The sequence below is a fragment of the Lampetra planeri genome, chromosome 39, assembly GCF_965212315.1.
Source record: "Lampetra planeri chromosome 39, kcLamPlan1.2.h2, whole genome shotgun sequence".
NCBI classification, from domain to species: domain Eukaryota; kingdom Metazoa; phylum Chordata; class Hyperoartia; order Petromyzontiformes; family Petromyzontidae; genus Lampetra; species Lampetra planeri.
Window position 1 is genome coordinate 7,501,167 of NC_136145.1, and position 23,466 is coordinate 7,524,632.

The 23,466-nt window shown below is 53.7% G+C and overlaps 1 protein-coding gene across 2 annotated transcripts in view; it reads right to left on the minus strand.

The window, feature by feature from the left end:
- Positions 1–351: 351 nt before the first annotated feature.
- The window catches only part of LOC144731571 (globoside alpha-1,3-N-acetylgalactosaminyltransferase 1-like), a 43,138-nt gene continuing 20,023 nt past the window's right edge, over positions 352–23,466 (minus strand). For both annotated transcript variants that reach the window (XM_078612718.1, XM_078612720.1), the window contains 2 exons: positions 5,056–5,127; positions 352–3,215 (listed from right to left, as the gene is read on the minus strand). In XM_078612718.1, the coding sequence (XP_078468844.1) occupies positions 2,305–3,215; positions 5,056–5,110 (966 nt within the window). In that variant the 5' untranslated portion in view covers positions 5,111–5,127 and the 3' untranslated portion in view covers positions 352–2,304. The remainder of the gene's footprint in view (positions 3,216–5,055; positions 5,128–23,466) is intronic.

Below are 23,466 nucleotides of genomic sequence, written 5' to 3' on the forward strand. Positions count from 1 at the left end.
ATTTATTGACGCAAGTGTTTGACTGCCTGCGATATTTATTGTATAAATACATTGTATTGTATAGGCTATATATTTAAAATTGCTGTTGGGTGTCAGGACGCGGTGGCTACACATGCTACGTAAGGCATCCGTCCGTCAGTCATCTCAGTCGGTCAACCTATAACACCTGGGTCTGGCCCGTGCCCTCCTGCCAGCGAGCCTTCGACACTTGACGTGGCCTCGAGGTGCACCTAGCCTGGCACAAGCGCTGTGGTGACGTCACCGTCACTTCGTGGCGACTGTTATTGTTGTTGCAATGCGACAACAGAAGAACTGGACTCCAATGCAAATGAGATGTTTCATCTCAAGGGATTTTCCAGGTGAAATATTTTTTATGCAAAATATATATATACAGCACAGTACATCATCATGCAAATGACACAAAACCAGCACTTGTTGTAATGTCGCTGCAAGACTTACAGGCAGTGATTAATTTCAACTGTAAAAGTTTGCAACACCGTTCTGGGAATTAAATGACACGTCACATCCATCTTGCCTTATTTTCATGTCAGTTTTAATAAACCTGTTCAAAGGATTATAAGAATACAGAGTACAATAATAGAGGATTATTATGGCTAGGTGTACCTTGTTCTCTAGTTATAATGCCTTATGGCAATACTCTCTACTCCAAGCAAGTCTAGCAGAGCTTTCTGGAATATAATGCGTGAGAAATTAAGACCCGGTTACAGATTTTTTCCGGGAAACTACATTAATAAGACGACGTACCTGGGAGAAAAAACAGGACCAGTGGCCTGAGTTGGAATGTCTGAGTAGGTTGACACCGGAACAAAAATATTCATGAGATTATACAAGGCGATCCATTTATAGATACCCCACTAACATGACCCGGATAATTTACTGCACAGAGAAAACAACATTTTATTTAAAATCCTCTACACGCCTCCCATCAATATCAATACGACTTATTAAAACTATCAATGCTCTCCTATGTACAATGCGGGAGACATCACTTTCCTTTCACAGCATTCAATCAGCTGTTGAGAAGAGAGTTCATGAGAATCAGTGGGGTATCTATACATGGATCATCCTGTGCTGTAAATGCATTTTTTTTAAAGATTTCCAAAAATTTATATTCCAACAGCGTGCTGCAAATAAATATTGTAAATATATATTTTTTTAGGATCATAACGGAAAGAGACTAGGGCTGGTAAATGACAACCTCCGAACCGGTAACCAATCTCATTATCGGTTACCAGCCCCGGTAACCGTTTCCCGTGGAGTTTTAGTTGTGAATTCCACGCCAACGTCCAAACGGCACGGCCGCCCACGTCACTGCCCACGTGGTTCGTTTGCCCTCGTCTCTCATTTAAAGGTGCAGCCCCGCAATTCCTCGTTTTACGCCACTGTTGGGCGGAACGGCCTCCGCTAGCGGAAGCTCTGGTGGGGGGGGGGGGCGGTTATTTGGTCTACTCTTCCACGCTGATCAGACATTTTTTAAAGAGGTGTCGATACCTACACTTTACCCCACCACATGAAAGTTGCCGATCGACTTTGGTGAACCCGCTTCTACTGCTGGGGCGACAGAGGGGATGGGTTGGATTTGAGAAACTCGCCCCTTTGTTTTGATTGCCGAGCCGGGAGATGGAGTTGAACCGGGCGACCTCTGTATTCTAATTTCAGTTCTCTAGTAACCCTTACTACGCTGGGGCACCCCCCCCCCCCCTCTGTTTCTTAGCTAAAAAGGCACAGCTGTTGTGTTCATTGCTCGAGACATTTCTATTTGTGCAGCAAAGCGTGCTATCTTTGACATTTTTATAGAAACGCAAAAAAGCCACAATTTTAAAAACCCCATGAGAGAGACTTTTAAGGGCCGTATCTCTGCTCGGGGTTAATGCGGAAGCCACATTGCTTGGAGCCCAAACAAGAGGCTACCCCCCCTTCTCCGTGCCATTGTTTTACAAAAGCTGGCTCTACCCCGGCAAAGTCGCCGCCGTGCAAAAGCAAATGTAACTTCCCAGAGTGCATTTCAACTCGCGTGAGAAGTACTGGTACCAACTCGTACAGCTTTAGTGCGCCGCTTTAACATTTGGCTTTTGTCGACAGCTAACGGCGACTGAAAAAGAGCCGCCCTTTAAAGCTGCAAAGCCGTACACGGGAAACGCCGCTCAAATCGCCACAATTAAAATAAGTACACTTACAAAAAGCAGCCAAAAGTCAAAGCTATTTTAATTCGTCTAACGTAAGTGAACAGCGACGCAAGTGGTCATGCGCTATTGCGTGAAGCGGTAAGAGACTATAAAATAATCAATCAATGTCAATTGCGGAGACGGTGGGGGGAGAATCTATCCGCAGGGAGAGAACCCTCTTCATCGGCATCTCCGACGACCTCTCCCTGCCGATGGGCCAGCAGTATTCCGGCGAGAGGATCTTGGTCGGTTTGTTGAGGACAAGGTACTTGTTGAGGTGGCTCTCGTCCAAGTGCCGAGCGTCCAGGTCGCTCAGGGAGTCGTGAGTGATGCTCGCCGCGCACGCCTGGGCCAAGGCGAACACGTCCTTGCAGCGGCCGCCAAACAGCTCGGAGGTGAAGTAGAAGTCTCCCTCGTGGCGGCCCACGCGCGCCGCCGAGGCGGACCTCCTCTCGTACGGGAAGAGCCTCCTCGGCTTCGCAAAGAACCCCGGGTGCAGCGTGGCCACCAGGCTCCCGAGCACCTCCGGCCCGACCTCGTCCACGAAGACCAGGTCCACGTCGGCGCAGAACACGAAGCGCTCCTCGTCCGCGACGAGCTCCTGCACGACGCCGGCCAGCAGCGACATGCGAGCGCGCCGCAGGTGCCGCCCCTCGGGCCGCTCGGCCACGAACAGGGCCTTGAGGCGGCGCCCGGGGGCCGGCACGAAGGCGGGCACGGCGCGCGCGTTGTCGGTGAGGACGTAGTAGGTGACGGCGTGGCCGCGCATGAAGAAGCGCTCGGCCGACTCCAGGAAGTGGCTCAGGTGCTCGACGTAGCCGCCCACGGCGAAGGTGACGAGGCCCACCGACGCGACGTCGTCGTCGTCGTTGCCGCGCGATACGGCGGCGCCGCCGCCGGCGCTCCACACGACGGGGGCGCCCCACCACGTCGCGTTGAGCGCCGGTTGCGCGCGCGGCGCGCCGAGGCCGCCCAAGCCCAGCGCCCGGGCACCGCCGACGTGCAGGCGCACGTGCAGGAACTTGAAGTCTGTTGAGGACAACAACAAAGACAACAAAATAATACGTAAAACGTTCTTCTGTTCGCAAGAACGCAGGGGTATAATTAGAGACACGCACGTGTTACGCTGCCGTGGTTGTAACGGTTCGCGCACTGTATTTCCAGGGGTCATCGGTTCAACCAGAGGTCACCGGGTCGGTTTGTTCTCCCGGCGCGGCAGTTGAAGCAAGAGGCAGGGCACCACAGTGACGAGATGTTAGCTACCTCACCTGGTACGCAGGAGGTCGTGAGTTCGATACAGACCCTGACGCCTGCTGTATATTTGGATTTTTCTCCGGGTCCTCCGCTTTTTCCCTCCACATTTATAAACATGCATTGAGCGTATTCGACTGCTAGAAATAAGCCACTTCGTTGAGCTCTCATTCGTGGCACAGATCACTTCTGTCCTCGCAGCGGCATCGTACACCGCGTGCAGCGCAGCTGTTCGGTAGGCCGGTCGTGGGTAGAAGAGTCGGCCGAAATATCCTCAAGAGGCGCTCACTACAGCTCCCCTGCAGTGGAAGTCGTTCTGCCCGCAGTGGCGTGTGTAAGCCATTGCAGGGCTGTACCTTTAGATTTAACCCCTTCATTATTCTGGGCCATCGTCCCAGTCGCGAGACTGTTTGGATGGTATTTTGTGTTGGGATGTTGGCCAATTCCCTCCTGTGTGTTTTCTCATGCGGAAGGAAGCTGGATTGACTGGGGAACATCCACGATGCATTATGGAGGGGTGGTAACAAAACAAAATACGAAGTTTAAACAACAAAAGCAGCAGCAACAACACACGACCACCAAAGACAAGAATACCACAGAATGTCAAAGAGCCTCGCAATCATTCCATCGCCCAGCTGAAGTTTCCCAGGGTTTATTCGCCTTGGGGGACCCCCTGACGGCAGCTGTCCCTGTGTGACAATGTAACGCAGCGCCGGCCTGCAGAGGGCATTAGTCGGTCAGTAGAGGCCGCTGTTCCTTTTGGTTATTCGAAGTTGCAAGAAATGCTTCAAATGAGTAAAAATCGGAATCTCTATTTAGACTGGAGGAATCCGATGAGCTATGAAGCTCTTTGTCACAGATATGGACCATGACGCCAGCACACGTGACCTACGCTTTTTGTTTTATTGTTAAGGGAGTGTTGGCTAAGGGCCTCAATGCACTGAACTCGCAGTGCTGGAGTCCCCGTGTTGAAACATAGACGGCCAACTGTGATTGCTCCTGGATCTCACGTACGCCGAGTTGATGATGGTCTCGTCTCAACCCAGTCATCAATAACTGCGCAACAAAAACAATGATGATTTAAAGCTTTCGTGACTGCAGGGATTCATATTCTTGGTTCTTTCGGTAAAGTCACGTAGAAGGGAAATAATAAAATAATATTAATATAAAACAATAAAAATTCTCACGACGTTTCGACTGCAACACAAGCAATCATCACCCACAGCACAGCAAGAACATTTTACTTTACCGAAAGAACCAAGAATATAACAACAATGATGTTGCAATTATGGATTTGCCCTGAATATGGGTTTGTTCCCGCTCTGAAATATAAAAGCGTTGGTTGCATTGCGATGAAATGAATGTTCTCTGTAGGGTGTGTAATGGTATGGCTAAAAAAGAAAATGACACGAGGTGGTACACTTGGCACTGCGATCGTTGTGACGGGGAACGTCTTACATCTTACATGTCACGGCCACTGGCGTGATTGGGATATAACTCTGGGAAAAGGGGAAAACGTGGTTTAAAAAATAAAATAAGTCGTATTCACCGATGACTCACGCTGCTCGCCGTTGATAATTCCCGCGGAGAGAGAAGAGAGTGTGCGTGGGTTACTTACAAAACAAGAGGGCGGCGGCGATCACGACCAACGTCAACACGCCCCTCCTGGGCATCCTTGCCTCTTCAGTGGCTGCAGACACCAACACAGTGGCTTCACATCGTTATCATCATCATTATTGAAACTATTTAAAAAACAATTTTTTACCAGGTAAGGCCCACTGAGATATTTTTTTTTCTTCCAGAAGCGACCTGGCTGACACAAATGATAGCTCGACAAAGTGGCTTATTATCACGTGGACATTTATTGCAGCCAAATACTCTTTAAACGCCGTGACGCTGATTCTAAATGTGGGGGGAAAACCGGAGGATCCGGTGAAAAATCCACGTGACCACGGGGCGAGAGACACCGCAGACTCCAAATATACAGCAGCAGGCGTCAGGGTCGAGATTGAACCCACGACCTCCTGTATACCAGGCGAAGTAGTTAACATCTCACAGCCACCATGATGTTGATGATGAGAGAGAGAGACACCGCACTCCAAATATACAGCAGCGGGCGTGAGGGTCGGGATCGAACCCACGACCTCCTGTATAACAGGCGAGGTAGTTAACATCTCCTAGCCACCGTGATGATGATGATGAGAGAGACACCACAGACTCCAAATATACAGCAGCAGGCGTCAGGGTCGAGATCGAACCCACGACCTCCTGTATACCAGGCGAGGTAGTTAACATCTCATTGCTTGTGTTGCAGTCGAAACGTCATGATAATTTTATTGTTTGATATTTATTTTATTTTATTATTTCCCTTCTATGTGACTTTACCAAAACAACCAAGAATATATATCACACAGACAGCCATGATCACTGACAGCCATGATCAGCACAGCGCCACTCTGCCGGCTGTGGTTGCTGCCCGGTTGTTGTTCTGTTGTGGCTGCTGCCCGGTTGTTGTTCTGTTGTGGCTGTCGCCCGGTTGTTGTTCTGTTGTGGCTGTCGTCCGGTTGTTGTTCTGTTGTGGCTGCTGCCCGGTTGTTGTTCTGTTGTGGCTGCTGCCCGGTTGTTGTTCTGTTGTGGCTGCTGCCCGGTTGTTGTTCTGTTGTGGCTGCTGCCCGGTTGTTGTTCTGTTGTGGCTGCTGCCCGGTTGTTGTTCTGTTGTGGCTGCTGCCCGGTTGTTGTTCTGTTGTGGCTGTCGTCCGGTTGTTGTTCTGTTGTGGCTGCTGCCTGGTTGTTGTTCTGTTGTGGCTGCCGCTCGGTTGTTGTTCTGTTGTGGCTGCTGCCCGGTTGTTGTTCTGTTGTGGCTGTCGCCCGGTTGTTGTTCTGTTGTGGCTGCTGCCCGGTTGTTGTTCTGTTGTGGCTGTCGCCCGGTTGTTGTTCTGTTGTGGCTGCTGCCCGGTTGTTGTTCTGTTGTGGCTGCTGCCCGGTTGTTGTTCTGTTGTGGCTGCTGCCCGGTTGTTGTTCTGTTGTGGCTGTCGCCCGGTTGTTGTTCTGTTGTGGCTGCTGCCCGGTTGTTGTTCTGTTGTGGCTGCTGCCCGGTTGTTGTTCTGTTGTGGCTGTCGCCCGGTTGTTGTTCTGTTGTGGCTGCTGCCCGGTTGTTGTTCTGTTGTGGCTGCTGCCCGGTTGTTGTTCTGTTGTGGCTGCTGCCCGGTTGTTGTTCTGTTGTGGCTGTCGCCCGGTTGTTGTTCTGTTGTGGCTGCTGCCCGGTTGTTGTTCTGTTGTGGCTGCTGCCCGGTTGTTGTTCTGTTGTGGCTGTCGTCCGGTTGTTGTTCTGTTGTGGCTGCTGCCCGGTTGTTGTTCTGTTGTGGCTGCCGCTCGGTTGTTGTTCTGTTGTGGCTGCTGCCCGGTTGTTGTTCTGTTGTGGCTGTCGCCCGGTTGTTGTTCTGTTGTGGCTGCTGCCCGGTTGTTGTTCTGTTGTGGCTGCTGCCCGGTTGTTGTTCTGTTGTGGCTGCTGCCCGGTTGTTGTTCTGTTGTGGCTGCTGCCCGGTTGTTGTTCTGTTGTGGCTGTCGCCCGGTTGTTGTTCTGTTGTGGCTGCTGCCCGGTTGTTGTTCTGTTGTGGCTGCTGCCCGGTTGTTGTTCTGTTGTGGCTGTCGCCCGGTTGTTGTTCTGTTGTGGCTGCTGCCCGGTTGTTGTTCTGTTGTGGCTGCTGCCCGGTTGTTGTTCTGTTGTGGCTGCTGCCCGGTTGTTGTTCTGTTGTGGCTGCCGCTCGGTTTTTGTTCTGATGTGGCTGCCGCCCGGTTGTTGTTCTGTTGTTGCTGCCAGAGGTGTGGACTCGAGTCATGTGACTTGGACTCGAGTCAGACTCGAGTCATGAATTTGATGACTTGCGACTCGACTTGGACTTGCATAACAATGACTTTGTCCCACCTATGAGATGTGGACTCGAGTCATGTGACTTGGACTCGAGTCAGACTCGAGTCATGAATTTGATGACTTGCGACTCGACTTGGACTTGCATAACAATGACTTTGTCCCACCTCTGGTTGCTGCCGCCCGGTTGTTGTTCTGTTGTGGTTGCCGCCCGGTTGTTGTTCTTCACCACCGGGTAGCCTTCATCCCTCTCATCAGTGTTGCTGGTTTATTGGAGGCCCAGATTCAATGGACGTATAGGGATGAAGAGATATACTGTACTGTTTGCCAAGAGCCAGAGATGTAGTGGGATGAGAGAAATGTGGACAACAATAGAGATGGTAGTCAAATGAGAGAAGAGAAATGCTGACCGTGCAGATATCGGAGAGATAAATTGGCGTTTATGATAAGTTTCGATGTTCATTAGGATTTGAATTTGAGCTGATAGTTGATGCCACCACTTTGTTTTTCCCATGAATCCAATGCCCATTGGGCTGTATTCGTAGCACGAGCTAACCGATACACTACCGCTCCCCTACACACACGTACACACACACGTACACACACACGTACACACACACGTACACACACACGTACACACACACGTACACACACACGTACACACACACACGTACACACACACACGTACACACACACGTACACACACACGTACACACACACGTACACACACACACGTACACACACACACGTACACACACACGTACACACACGCGTACACACACGCGTACACACACGCGCACACACACGCACACACACACGTACACACACACGTACACACACACACGTACACACACACACGTACACACACACGTACACACACACACGTACACACACACGTACACACACACACGTACACACACACGTACACACACACACGTACACACACACGCACACACACACGTACACACACACGTACACACACACACGTACACACACGCGTACACACACACGTACACACACACGTACACACACACGTACACACACACGTACACACACACACGTACACACACACGCACACACACACGTACACACACACGTACACACACACACGTACACACACACGTACACACACACGCGTACACACACACGCGTACACACACGCGTACACACACACGTACACACACACGTACACACACACGTACACACACGTACACACACACACGTACACACACACACGTACACACACACGTACACACACACGCACACACACACGTACACACACACGTACACACACACACGTACACACACACACGTACACACACACACGTACACACACACACGTACACACACGCGTACACACACGCGTACACACACGCGTACACACACACACGTACACACACACGTACACACACACGTACACACACACACGTACACACACACGTACACACACACACGTACACACACACACGTACACACACACACGCGCACACACGCGCACACACACGCGTACACACACACACGTACACACACACGTACACACACACGTACACACACACACGTACACACACACGTACACACACACACGTACACACACACGCGCACACACACGTACACACACACGTACACACACACGTACACACACACGTACACACACACACGTACACACACACGTACACACACACACGTACACACACGCACGTACACACACGCACGTACACACACGCGTACACACACGCGTACACACACGCGTACACACACGCGCACACACACGCACACACACACGTACACACACACGTACACACACACACGTACACACACACACGTACACACACACGTACACACACACACGTACACACACACGTACACACACACACGTACACACACACGTACACACACACACGTACACACACACGCACACACACACGTACACACACACGTACACACACACACGTACACACACACGTACACACACGCGTACACACACACGTACACACACACACGTACACACACACGTACACACACACGTACACACACACGTACACACACACGTACACACACACACGTACACACACACACGTACACACACACGTACACACACACGCGTACACACACACGCGTACACACACGCGTACACACACGCGTACACACACACGTACACACACACGTACACACACGTACACACACACACGTACACACACACACGTACACACACACACGTACACACACACGCGTACACACACACGTACACACACACGTACACACACACGTACACACACGTACACACACACACGTACACACACACGTACACACACACGTACACACACACGTACACACACACGTACACACACACGTACACACACACGCACACACACGTACACACACACGTACACACACACACGTACACACACACGTACACACACACGTACACACACACGTACACACACACACGTACACACACACACGTACACACACACACGTACACACACACGTACACACACACGTACACACACACACGTACACACACACGCACACACACGTACACACACACGTACACACACACGTACACACACACGTACACACACACGTACACACACACGCACACACACGTACACACACACGTACACACACACACGTACACACACACGTACACACACACGTACACACACACACGTACACACACACACGTACACACACACACGTACACACACACGTACACACACACGTACACACACACACGTACACACACACACGTACACACACACACGTACACACACACGTACACACACACGTACACACACACACGTACACACACACACGTACACACACACGTACACACACACGTACACACACACGTACACACACACACGTACACACACACGTACACACACACACGTACACACACACGTACACACACACGTACACACACACACGGCATGTCTCCAAACGAGTCAGTGTCCCTTTAACTCAAAACGAGCAGTGGGCCGACAGTGCTCCTCTACACGTGGTGGTGCTGAGCCAGTGGTGGCAAGAAAGCAGCCTCTGCCATCGGACATCCACAGTTGATTTCCTCACAGTGGCACCACGGTTGCGAGATGTCAACTACCTCGCCTGGTTTACAGGAGGTCGTTGGTTTGATTCCGACCCTGACGCCTGCTGCTGTATATTTGGAGTTTACAGCGTCTCTCTCCCCGTGGTCGCGTGGATTTTTCTCCGGGTCCTTCGGTTTTTCCCTCCACGTTTAGAAACTCGCATTGTTTTTGGCTGCAATAAATTGACACGTGATAAGCCACTTTGTAGAGCTTATCATTTGTGATTGCCAGGTCGCTTCTGAAAAATAGCACGATAGCTCAGTGGGCCCTACCTGGTAAAATACAAAAAAATACTTTCGTTGTAAATTGTTTAGTTTAGTTTAAGTAGAAAAAAGAGTTTATCTTTATCTCTTCCAGCCACACAGATTATTACGAAACGCCAACACAACTGCCGTCCTACTGCATGCAACTTGATACGCTTGGGCCAACTTTCAGGAAATACCGCGCGCAAGGTTGCGGAAAGAAATTCCTGCCATCCGGAAAAAACCGAGATGACAGTGGGTTTTTTTTCTTCCTCTTATTTTCAGGGCCAAGCTTCGGTTATACTTTACAGGCGTGAACGCTCGGGAAAGAGAAGCCGCGGTGCCGTGGTTAGCGCGCCGCGTCGTGAACCCGCGAGCCCACAGTGTGTTTCCTGGTTCGCGGCCAATATCGGTGAGCGGCCTGCCGACCTTCAAAAGCCCGCAGCGTGGTGAAGTATAGTCAAAACTCCCCACCCATGACCAAGAACGTGTGTGGGGGGAGGCCGTCATTCGGCGCAAAAGGGCTGTAAATGATTGGGGAAATGTTTCTGTTTGAGAGCTCCGCATTTGTGCGGAACTCCAAAAGAAGAACACGAAGAAGCGAGCTCCATTGGTCGCCTTCACAACGAAGCCAAACACCGATTGACTTGATAATTGTTTTTTTACCCTTTTATCTGGCAACAAAACTGACACCTTTTTTTACAAGGAGTCATGTTTGCATAGACCACAATACCTGCAGTCATAATGCAAACAAAAAACACAACTCTGATAATGTATGCACTGTCCATGGTGTTGGACCAGATGACGCCAAAAGGCGCAGTGCATACATTATCAAATTCTTAGGTTTTTTCCGGTAACGTCACGTAGGCAAAACATCAAAATGAATGAAAATAAAATCAAATAAAAAATCACGACGTTTCGGAGGCAACACAAGTCTCCGTCATCAGGTGGGACCGTCACAGCCAGATTAGCTGCATCAAGTGAGGCAATGATTCAAGATGTAATCCCTTAAAAGCGAGTTGAGGGGGGGAGGAGAGGGAGGGGGGAGCTCATCAGACTATGGTAGCCAATGAATGGAACGTATCGGGAGGGAGGGGGGGCGAGGCCAAAAGGGTGGGCGACGGCGTGCAAGCGATTGTGCGCAAGCGGCTAATTACTGCACACGCCAACACAATGGAGCGATTATGCGCAAGCGGCCAACTGCCGCACACGCCAACACAATGGGCAGAGAGGGGGAGGGAAGCTCTAATATACATGATAGACAAAAGAACGAAAATGCCCATGTTAATACCAATGCTGGCTGAACAATGAAGAGAGTACTGTTAAAAAATAACTGGGGATGTTAACACTCGGTAAAGTAAAGTAAAATAGTGCCTGTCAGATAAGATGGTCCAAAAAATTGTAATTAAGTCTTTTTTGCGTGGTTGTTATCAACTTTACTTTACCGAGTGTTAACATCCCCAGTTATTTTTTAACAGTACTTGTCATGCCACCGCCACGAAGCCGTTCAGCAGGCGCCCCATCTAAGACCTCGCCACCACCAAGCGACGGAGCCGACCCCGCGTCCCCCTCACCTCACCTCACATGAACACACCCGCACGCATTCCCCCCCCCCCATAGAGCTCCGTGGGGAGGTCACCTGGCCGACCGGTTTTTATCCGAGAAGCCCTTATCGGGATTAAACTTTCACGGTTTCCGGCGACCAGGGAATTGGACGACCTCCCCCGACGCTACTTTGCACCGCGGCGCTGCGACCGGCCTTAAGGTTGCAAGGTCGCAGCGAGGGGCCACTCGGCCACCGCGGGGGAAACGCATCTCACACACCCCACACACGCAAGTATCGACGGGGCAGGCAGAGGGAATGAGCATTGTGATGGAGGAGCATCATTAGAAAACACGCAGGCACCATTGTTAGGGGAGTTAAAGGATAAGGCTGTTAGTATGAGTAATCGGGAGAGCGGGGTCACGCGGGGAGCCGTGCACAAATTCCCACGGCGCACCTTTGTGACGGACGCCGCCGCATAAACTGCGATAATGGGGGGGGGGGGCCTGCGTGAGAAAGGGATTGATTGGAATTTGCGCCGCGCAGGTTGAGCATTAAGTAGCATATCAAAAGCGCCCGGAACGGCGGTGCGGATGCGAGAGGGTCGCGAGCCTATTGTCCAGAGTCGCATTCCCTTTGAGGTAGGGAGGGTAAATGGGGAGCGCAAAGGGGAAATCGCTCTCTTGCTCCGAGAAGCCAACGTCCAGGACTGCCCCAGCTCTGCCCTCCGGACGTCCGTGCGACGTGTCGAGGCAAGCAGCGAGGAAAACCCACGGAACGTCGAGTGCCTCAAACCGTGAGTAAGGAGGTAAAAGTGTTTCGTGAACGATAAATAGGGAATAGGTTCCGGGTTAGTAGAGTAGGCAGCCTCGTCGATTCATACTGACTCAACAACCAGTCCCACGTAGCAGACAATAAATCATTAATAGCTGATCGTGGCCTCGTGTGATCTCGTGTTATAAGTGTGAACGCGTGTGGTACTGTGTATGCGTAAGCTCGCGGCGTGCGTAATCAGCGTACCCCAGGTGCGCGATCATAACGTGAGCGGCGAGCGCGGCGCAGAGCGGCGCAAGAGTGGGTATCGCGTGTGGAGCTGTATGCGTGTGTGCGCGCACGTTCATGACGTGTATAATACAGGTGCGCGATCCTAGCGTGAGTGGTCAGGGTTGAGTGAGTGCCGCGCAGAGCTGTGTGTGGGTGTGCGCGTACGTAATTAAACATGCCTACTACGCGGACCCGCGGGGGAGGGGAATCCTGGAGCGACGGCTCTCACCCCATGGGTGAAGAACGCAGCAGCGGTTCGCCTAGCAGCGAGGGGGCGAGTAATGAGGTTAACCCGGCCGTTAGGGGTACCGAGGGAGGGATCGCGGGGGCTAGCGACCATCACATATTGGTGTCAGAAACGGGACGATCCCCCGCACCCCCAAGGGAAAGAGGCCCCCCAACCCAGATTAAAATCAAATGCACATTTACGGGCAAAGGAATTCCATCATGGAAATCGTTTGCCCGCAGCATCAGAGGGGCTAAAAAAGTTAATGGGTGGTCAGATGAGGAGGCGTTGCAGCAGTTAGAGTTACATTTAGATGGGCGGGCAGTTGACTTTGTGGAAGCTTTGCCCGCAAGCGCACAAAATCAGTGGGAAAAATTAATGTGCGAACTCGAACGTCGCTTCGGCGCCTATGACGAGGAGGATGCGCAGGCGGCCTTAGAGGCACGCCGTCGTCAACCCGGCGAGGATCTGCGAGATTACGCCGAGGATGTACGCATGTTGACCCAGCTCGCGTACCCAGAGTACGAGGCCAAAATAATTGAGGGCCTCGCCGCCGGTAAAATCCAACGATATTTGGCACGCACCCCGTGGTGGCAGCCAAATGTAGACGGTGCACGCCTCTCCTTTAACACCCTCGTCGAGCGCGCGCGAAAATGCGAGAAACTCTCAGGTGAGCGCGCGCAGCCTCGAGGGAGGGGACGAGAGTGCGCCGTGGCGAGCCTACTCTCCGACGAGGAGGAAGAGATCGCCATCGCAGTAAGGGGACGGGCAAGGGAGCCCCAGAGACCTAGCGAGACCACCCCAGGGTGGGTAGCCGGGTTACAGGCTGGCATAGGAGATATACGCGAGGAAGCGAATAAAAATATGACCAAGCTGCAGTCCTCCGTTGAGGCCATCCAGTCCGAGATGGGGGAGCTGCGCGCCACGGTGGGAGGGCTAACGGGAAGGGTAACCCAACTAGAGGTGGAGTCCAGGCAGCGACAAACTGGGAGAGGGAGCGGGCAGGGGGCCCACTACGGAGCCGCCCCCCCTCCCCGGGCATGTTATATGTGCGATCGCCGAGGGCATCTAGTGAGGGACTGTCCTGAAATCACCCGAGCTAGGCAGACGCGGGGGTTAAACTCCAACGCCCCCTAGAGAGCGGACCAACTAGGGGTGCAATCGACGCGGTCCCGATACAAATAGACGATGATGAGAATAATGGCGAGCGAGTGATCTCCACACAGGTTCCAGCAACAACGCCCACGGAAACGGTGACTCCTGGCGACTGGCTACGGGAGCTGGTGGCAGGGATCACGGGGGCCACGTCGCTGGTGGAAGGGGAGGTAAACGGAGTGTGTACCCGAATCCTGCTGGACACGGGGGCGGTGGCCTCGCTCGTGAGCGCAGCGCACTGCAGCGCGATCGGGGTCGACGTGCGTCACCTGCAGGCACCGGACCGCGCGCTGCACACGGCGAGCGGAGCCGGAATGGGGCTGCTGGGGAGAGCCACCCTAGAGGTCCGCATAGGCAGTCAGGTGTGCACCCAGGAGTTCTACGTGTCGAGTGCGTTGTGTCACGAGTGTATCGCAGGTACCGACCTCTTAGAACGGCTAGGACTCAACGTGCAACCCCGCCAGCGATGCGCCACCATGGAGAGCAACGGCGAGCGGATACCGTTCTTGGGACGAGAACCGACGCGCCCCCGCTTCGCACCTGTGGCCGCTATCCTGGCGACGGCAGTCACCATCGGCCCGCTCACCGAGATGCTGGTGCCGGTGGCAACATCCCCCACCGACCCCACGCTCCGACCATCAGGAGAGGTAATGCTAACTCCTCACCCGGAGTTGGCAAAACGGTATGGGGTCGTGGGATCCGCCACGTTGGTAAACGCAGATGGGGACCGATTGTTTATGCGGATGTTTAACCCCCACAGTACCCCAGCGATACTGCGGCGGCGCACCCCGATAGCCACCGTACACCCCCTGCACGCACGCCACTCTAACGACTCGGTGTTCGCACTCTGGGCTGAGGACCCCGGTCGTTCTGAGGGTGACCAGGACCTGGCCTGGCGAGTCGGCCCGACTCCCCGAGCCGAGGTCATTCCCCTGCTCGACGCGTTACATGTACCATGGGCGGATTTACCTAAGGGAGAGGCCGATCGGCTGCGCGAGTTACTGCGGGAGTACGCCGACGTATTCAGTGAACACGACTCGGACGTGGGTCGGACCGATCTTGTTAAGCACCAAATTGACACCGGTGCAGCCCGACCCATCAAACTCCCTGCGTACCGAGTGGGCGCACCCGAACGCGCCCAAATCAAAGAGGCAGTTGGGGACATGCTTCGCGATAACATAATTCAGCCCTCGGCGAGCCCCTGGTCAGCCCCAGTGGTACTAGTGACGAAAAAGGATGGGTCAACCCGGTTCTGCGTCGATTACCGTAAACTAAATGCAGTCACGCTCGGCGATGCCTTCCCCATACCCCGCATCAACGACACCTTCGACAGCCTCGCTGGAGCGCGATATTTTTCCACCCTCGATCTCGCGTCCGGGTACTGGCAGGTGGAGATGGCGGAGGAGGATCGGCCGAAAACCGCATTCACCACCCCGATGGGGCTATTCGAGTTTCGAGTACTCCCGTTCGGACTCACCAATGCGCCCGCGACGTTCCAGCGGCTGATGGAGTTGGTGATGCGGGGCTTGCAATGGGAACAGTGCCTGATTTACTTGGACGATGTGATAGTGTTCAGTAGATCTTTGTCTGAGCATTGGTCCAGGCTTCGAGAGGTGTTCCAGCGACTGCGAGCGGCTCATCTCAAGCTCAAGCCACGTAAGTGTTACATCGCACAACGCGAGGTGGGGTACCTCGGGCATCGCGTCAGCGAGGCAGGTGTGCACACCGATCCGGAGAAGGTACGCGCCGTAGTGGAGTGGCCACGGCCAAGGAATCTGACGGAGATCAGATCATTTTTGGGGCTCGCCACCTATTATCGTCGATTTGTAAAGGGATTCAGCGAGATTGCACGCCCCCTCACCCAACTCACCTCCCCTAAGCACCCCTACCAGTGGACGGGGGCCTGCCAGACGGCCTTCACCACTCTCAAAGACCACCTCACCCACGCCCCCACCCTCGCTTTCCCCGATTTTACCACCGATTTTATTTTGGACACCGACGCCTGCAGCAGCGGGCTGGGCGCGGTGTTGTCACAGGTACAGGATGGGACGGAACGAGTCATCGCGTACGCCAGCCGGACCTTGAGTGGGGCCGAGCTGAACTATTGCGTGACCCGCCAAGAGTTGTACGCCGTGATTTTCGCATGTAAGCAGTTCCGGCCGTATTTGTACGGCAGGAAATGTCGCGTACGCACTGACCATTATGCTCTGCAGTTCCTTCTTACATTCAAGGAGCCGCGGGGGCAGATGGCCCGGTGGTTGGCGCAGTTGCAGGAGTACAACCTGCAAATCGAGTATCGGGCTGGCCGGACGCATGCAAACGCGGACGCCTTGTCGAGGCGACCCACGGTGGACGCCGAGACAAGGGCGGAGGAGGCCTGCCCGTGCTTCACGGGGGGACGCTGCCGGCAGGCAACGGACCCCCGAGCGGCCGCGGCCACTGACCCCCCCCCCAGCGAGAGAGAGTGCAGTGTGCGCCACAGAGGCCCTCACAGGTGGCACCGAGGATCCCGTCGACCGCACGGCAAGCGCGGGACCCGCGGCTCGGGACCCGATCGGACGGATCCAGGAGGACGTCGGCTGCGCCTTCCCGGGCCTGAACGACGAGCAGCTGAGACAGACCCAGCAGCGAGATCCCGATCTGGCGGCAGTGGAGGCGGCACTGCGGGAGGAAAAGAGCGCCCTACCAGGACCCTGGAGCGGTTTGTATGCCCGGTTGTGTGTGCAGAACGGAGTGGTACGGGAGTTAACCGAGGCCGGCCAGCCGGGGTGCATCTGTGTTCCTGCCCAGGTGCGACCCCAGCTGCTTCGGCTGGTGCATGACCACCCACTCGGGGGCCACGATGGGGAACGACGCACTCGAGAGACCCTGCGTCGCCAGTATCTCTGGCCCAAATTGGCACAAGACGTGGCGGCCTGGGTACAGGGCTGCCGCGCCTGTCAGCAGTGCGGGCCGAAACCGGCACGATACCAGGTACCCCTAAGGCCGTTCCGCGTCAGCCGCACGAATCAGCTGGTCGGGATTGACCTACAGGGGCCATTCCCGCGATCCCATCGAGGCAACCGATATATCCTAGTCGCAGTAGAGTATTTCACCCGCTACCCCGTGGCAGTGGCCATCCCTGATAAAACGGCCTTGGTGGTGGCCCGGGCATTCGTGGAACACTACGTACTTAAGCACGGGATCCCAGAACGAGTCCTCACCGACCAGGGTAGCGAGTTCGAGGCCGAGTTGTTCCAGGCACTGTGCCGAGAGTTCGGAATCCAGAAGGACCGAACCACAGCGTACCACCCCCAAGCGAACGGTATGGTGGAGCGCATGAATCAGACCCTAGCGGGGAAACTCAAACGTATGGCGGCCGCAAATCAACGGGATTGGGACGAACACCTCCCCTACGCCCTTTTCGCCTACGCCACCACCGTACACACGTCGACAGGACAAACCCCGTTTTTAATGATGTTCGGCCGTGAGTCTCGTTTACCCGCAGATCTGCTATTCGGCGTCCCTTCCCCCCAGCCGGAGGAGGGAAGCCGCCCCGTGGAACACCTGTTGGAGACCCTGCGAGAAGCCCGAGGCCGAGCATACCCGCAAGGGGAAGCCGCGCATCGGCGGCAGGAACAGGGCACCCGACCCCGCATGGAACCCCCCTTATTCCTGACAGGCGCTAAGGTGTGGCTACACACCCCTCGCGTCGGGGCCGGGCAGGTGGGGAAACTGACGACCTACTGGCGGGGACCCTGGACCGTGGTGCGACAGATCTCCCCCTGGACGGTACTAATTTATGGCGGGGAGAGGGATCGAGAGACGGTGGTCAACGTCCGCCGCTTAAAACCGTGGAAAGCGGCCCCGGCGAGAGAGAACCCCGTCACTCGAAGGCCCCGTAATCCCGGAGTACCCGCACCCCTCGTGTTGGGGGGCCTCGCACCCTACATGGGCCCCGCCGGGCCCCCGAGACGCCCCGACCCCGCCAGGGGACGGCGCGGATGACGGTCCCTAAACCCCTCCGCTTCTGAGTTTGTACCCCAGCCCGCAGGTACCGAGGTACAGGGAGAGCCGCTGGAGTGGAGGAGGAGGCCGCCGCAGGAGCTGCAGAGGATGGAGCCACCCACCCCGAGACCAGCCACGAGGGCCGGACGGACCCCCCGGACCCCGCAGCGTTTCCTCGTGGGTGCGGCTCAAGCAAGGTGCTCCAGTCAACCCGGGACGGAGACCAGCACCTCGGGGGGCTATGTCATGCCGCCGCCACGAAGCCGTTCAGCAGGCGCCCCATCTAAGACCTCGCCACCACCAAGCGACGGAGCCGACCCCGCGTCCCCCTCACCTCACCTCACATGAACACACCCGCACGCATTCCCCCCCCCCCATAGAGCTCCGTGGGGAGGTCACCTGGCCGACCGGTTTTTATCCGAGAAGCCCTTATCGGGATTAAACTTTCACGGTTTCCGGCGACCAGGGAATTGGACGACCTCCCCCGACGCTACTTTGCACCGCGGCGCTGCGACCGGCCTTAAGGTTGCAAGGTCGCAGCGAGGGGCCACTCGGCCACCGCGGGGGAAACGCATCTCACACACCCCACACACGCAAGTATCGACGGGGCAGGCAGAGGGAATGAGCATTGTGATGGAGGAGCATCATTAGAAAACACGCAAGCACCATTGTTAGGGGAGTTAAAGGATAAGGCTGTTAGTATGAGTAATCGGGAGAGCGGGGTCACGCGGGGAGCCGTGCACAAATTCCCACGGCGCACCTTTGTGACGGACGCCGCCGCATAAACTGCGATAATGGGGGGGGGGCCTGCGTGAGAAAGGGATTGATTGGAATTTGCGCCGCGCAGGTTGGGCATTAAGTAGCATATCAAAAGCGCCCGGAACGGCGGTGCGGATGCGAGAGGGTCGCGAGCCTATTGTCCAGAGTCGCATTCCCTTTGAGGTAGGGAGGGTAAATGGGGAGCGCAAAGGGGAAATCGCTCTCTTGCTCCGAGAAGCCAACGTCCAGGACTGCCCCAGCTCTGCCCTCCGGACGTCCGTGCGACGTGTCGAGGCAAGCAGCGAGGAAAACCCACGGAACGTCGAGTGCCTCAAACCGTGAGTAAGGAGGTAAAAGTGTTTCGTGAACGATAAATAGGGAATAGGTTCCGGGTTAGTAGAGTAGGCAGCCTCGTCGATTCATACTGACTCAACAACCAGTCCCACGTAGCAGACAATAAATCATTAATAGCTGATCGTGGCCTCGTGTGATCTCGTGTTATAAGTGTGAACGCGTGTGGTACTGTGTATGCGTAAGCTCGCGGCGTGCGTAATCAGCGTACCCCAGGTGCGCGATCATAACGTGAGCGGCGAGCGCGGCGCAGAGCGGCGCAAGAGTGGGTATCGCGTGTGGAGCTGTATGCGTGTGTGCGCGCACATTCACGACGTGTATAATACAGGTGCGCGATCCTAGCGTGAGTGGTCAGGGTTGAGTGAGTGCCGCGCAGAGCTGTGTGTGGGTGTGCGCGTACGTAATTAAACATGCCTACTACGCGGACCCGCGGGGGAGGGGAATCCTGGAGCGACGGCTCTCACCCCATGGGTGAAGAACGCAGCAGCGGTTCGCCTAGCAGCGAGGGGGCGAGTAATGAGGTTAACCCGGCCGTTAGGGGTACCGAGGGAGGGATCGCGGGGGCTAGCGACCCTCACATACTCTCTTCATTGTTCAGCCAGCATTGGTATTAACATGGGCATTTTCGTTCTTTTGTTTATCATGTATATTAGAGCTTCCCTCCCCCTCTCTGCCCATTGTGTTGGCGTGTGCGGCAGTTGGCCGCTTGCGCATAATCGCTCCATTGTGTTGGCGTGTGCAGTAATTAGCCGCTTGCGCACAATCGCTTGCACGCCGTCGCTCACCCTTTTGGCCTCGCCCCCCCTCCCTCCCGATACGTTCCATTCATTGGCTACCATAGTCTGATGAGCTCCCCCCTCCCTCTCCTCCCCCCCTCAACTCGCTTTTAAGGGATTACATCTTTAATCATTGCCTCACTTGATGCAGCTAATCTGGCTGTGACGCTCCCACCTGATGACGGAGACTTGTGTTGCCTCCGAAACGTCGTGATTTTTGATTTTATTTTATTTTCATTCATTTTGATGTTTTACCTACGTGACTTTACCGAAAAAACCTAAGAAGATGATTCCTTGCAGTCACGAAAGCTTCAAATCTAGAATTACATTATCAGAGTTGTGTTTTTTGTTTGCATTATGACTGCAGGTATTGTGGTCTATGCAAACATGACTCCTTGTAAAAAAAGGTGTCAGTTTTGTTGCCAGATAAAAGGGAAAAAAAACAATTATCATATTTTTTACTGACAAATGAGGTTCCAATGGTACCGATTGACTTCTCAAGGGTACAGTCAATTCCTGAGGTCACGGGATGTTTCTTACGTGAAGGAGATTACAAGTTTGTTTTCATGGATGGGCTATTCTCTTTTCTAGTTCGATACACACAGGTTTCCCCCCCCCCTCCAAAGCTGCACGGCGCAAACCATCATGATGGTGAAGTATGGTCAATAAATTCTAGATTTGAAGCTTTCGTGACTGCAAGGATTCATATTCTTAGGTTTCTTCGGTAAAGTCACGTAGGTAAAAAATTAAAAAATAATAAAAGTAAAATAAAAATAAAAAACCACGACGTTTCGGAGGCAACACAAGCTTCCGTCTTCAGGTGGAACCGTCACAGCCCAACAGCTGTATCAAGTAATACCTGCAGTTACTTGATACAGCTGTCGGGCTGTGACGGTTCCACCTGAAGACGGAAGCTTGTGTTGCCTCCGAAACGTCGTGGTTTATTATTTTTATTTTACTTTTATTAATTTAAATTTACATTTTTTACCTACGTGACTTTACCGAAAAAACCTAAGAATATGGTCAATTAACCCCCCATGTCCCGCACTGTGTGGGGGAGGCCCTCATCCAGCAGTGGACTGACAAAGAGGGCAGTACACAGGCACAGCTCTACGTCTCGTATTAATGTCATACTTTTTTGAAATAACATTTTTTTTCGTGCTCTACAGGAATGACTTCCAGTGGTTCACAATTGTAGAGCAATGCCCTTGTTCTCTTGTAGAGCGCACCGCTGCCTCGTAGCACATTTGTCTACAAACGTCGTTCTGGAGGTTTCGTGCCAAGCCAAAGACGACGACCAATATGATGATGATGTCGCACAAACTGCAGCGGCAAACTTCTTGAAATACGAGCTTCTGAGTCGGGATCGGTGACATCAATTTCCGCTCTGCCATGCGTACACCGCTCGTCACATTGCTACAGAAATGCGACATTTTACGACATTCCTCCGCGTCACGCTTCAAGCACTAACGATTCCCCTATTACGGTTTATTTCTGTCGTGGCACACAGTTTCTGTCGGAGGCCGCGGGAGCGCAAGCAAAGGGTTGCCACTTCACGAGGTACGCTAAAAAACAAAATGGGACGTATAACGGCAAGCAGAGCGTCTCGCAATACCAGGATAGGGGAAACTAAATGTTAATACTGGTAGGAACCTCCTGGTTACACCAGCCCACAGGGGATTATTGTGTCCGTCGTGCAGGGAGGGGCTGGGTGGGGAGGGAGGGGCTGGGTGGGGAGGGGAGGGGCTGGGTGGGGAGGGTGGGGCTGGGTGGGGAGGGTAGGGGAGGGTGGGGAGGGGCTGGGTGGGGGGTGGGTAGGGAGGGGCTGGTCACCCCGTGGTGCCCTTATAAAACTCAACGTTTAACCTACTCACGCCGGCTTGTGTCCGCCCTCACAGTCGGCCATATTTGCGGAATACACCACGCCGCCGTTGACCCTGGCCATTGACCGAGCAACCCAACGTTCCTACCAGCTCCCTCCGCAGGAATGTGTTCGCACCGTCACAAGTGAGTTGTGTTATTGTCACGCAACTGACACAAAGTCAGGACCTTCAACGTTCCCGGGGAAGATGTTGTGCACGTCTCAAGGTGGCTCTCGCGACGAGAAGGGGTGTCCTGGGGGAAAACTGAACAGGTGGCAAGCCGGAGCGCGGCCACTAGAGAAGTAGTTTTTTTCCCCCATTCCCCGTCGCCGGGCAGAGCCGCCAGCCATCGATAACCCATTAATTATTGACGCCTTTTAGGAGCGGCGCAATCGCGGCACGAGAAAGCCGTCGCTCTCGCCGGGAAAGACGTCACTGCTGCCATCCAAATGCTTTTCTCCGCGGGCGCTCGGGAGGCCGTGAACCCTCTCTACGTGATGAGCGCCACACTCCAATTCGCTCGCTCATCTCGTTACTTCGTAGTTTGTTTTTTACTACTCCGGCAAGCTAAGGGCTGACACCGAGACAGCTTTTATAAGGACACAAAAAGCTTCCCTGGCGTTATACTGAAATTAGATCGGCGAAATGTGCGGCACCGCCAACCCCCACGTCCGGGCAATGGTGGTGGCTACGCTGCTGCCCGTCACCCAGCATTGCGGAGGCAGTAGCATCAGCAACGGTTGATGGATCTCCGCACAATTACAGGTAGTCCTCGACTTACAACGGAGATGCGTTACGACGACCCCGTCGTAAGTCGAAAATATCGTAAGTCGAAGATGGCCTCGCCTACCCAGGAGTCTTAAAGAATGGCGATAATTTAGCAAAACAGAGCAATTTACAGTACCGTACTGGATAAACTATATACTGTTTGTATTTATTAATTAGAATACTGTATTGCGCAGTAAAATGTAAAGTAAAAAAAACAAGATTCATTCTTAGCCTACCTATATGAACTGCAATTTAATAGAAAGTTTTTTCAGGAAACAATCCTATCTGCTATAAAAATTTTTTAACATGTATTGAACGTATCGTATCGTGGTGACCTTAAAATGAAATCGCTAAAGCTA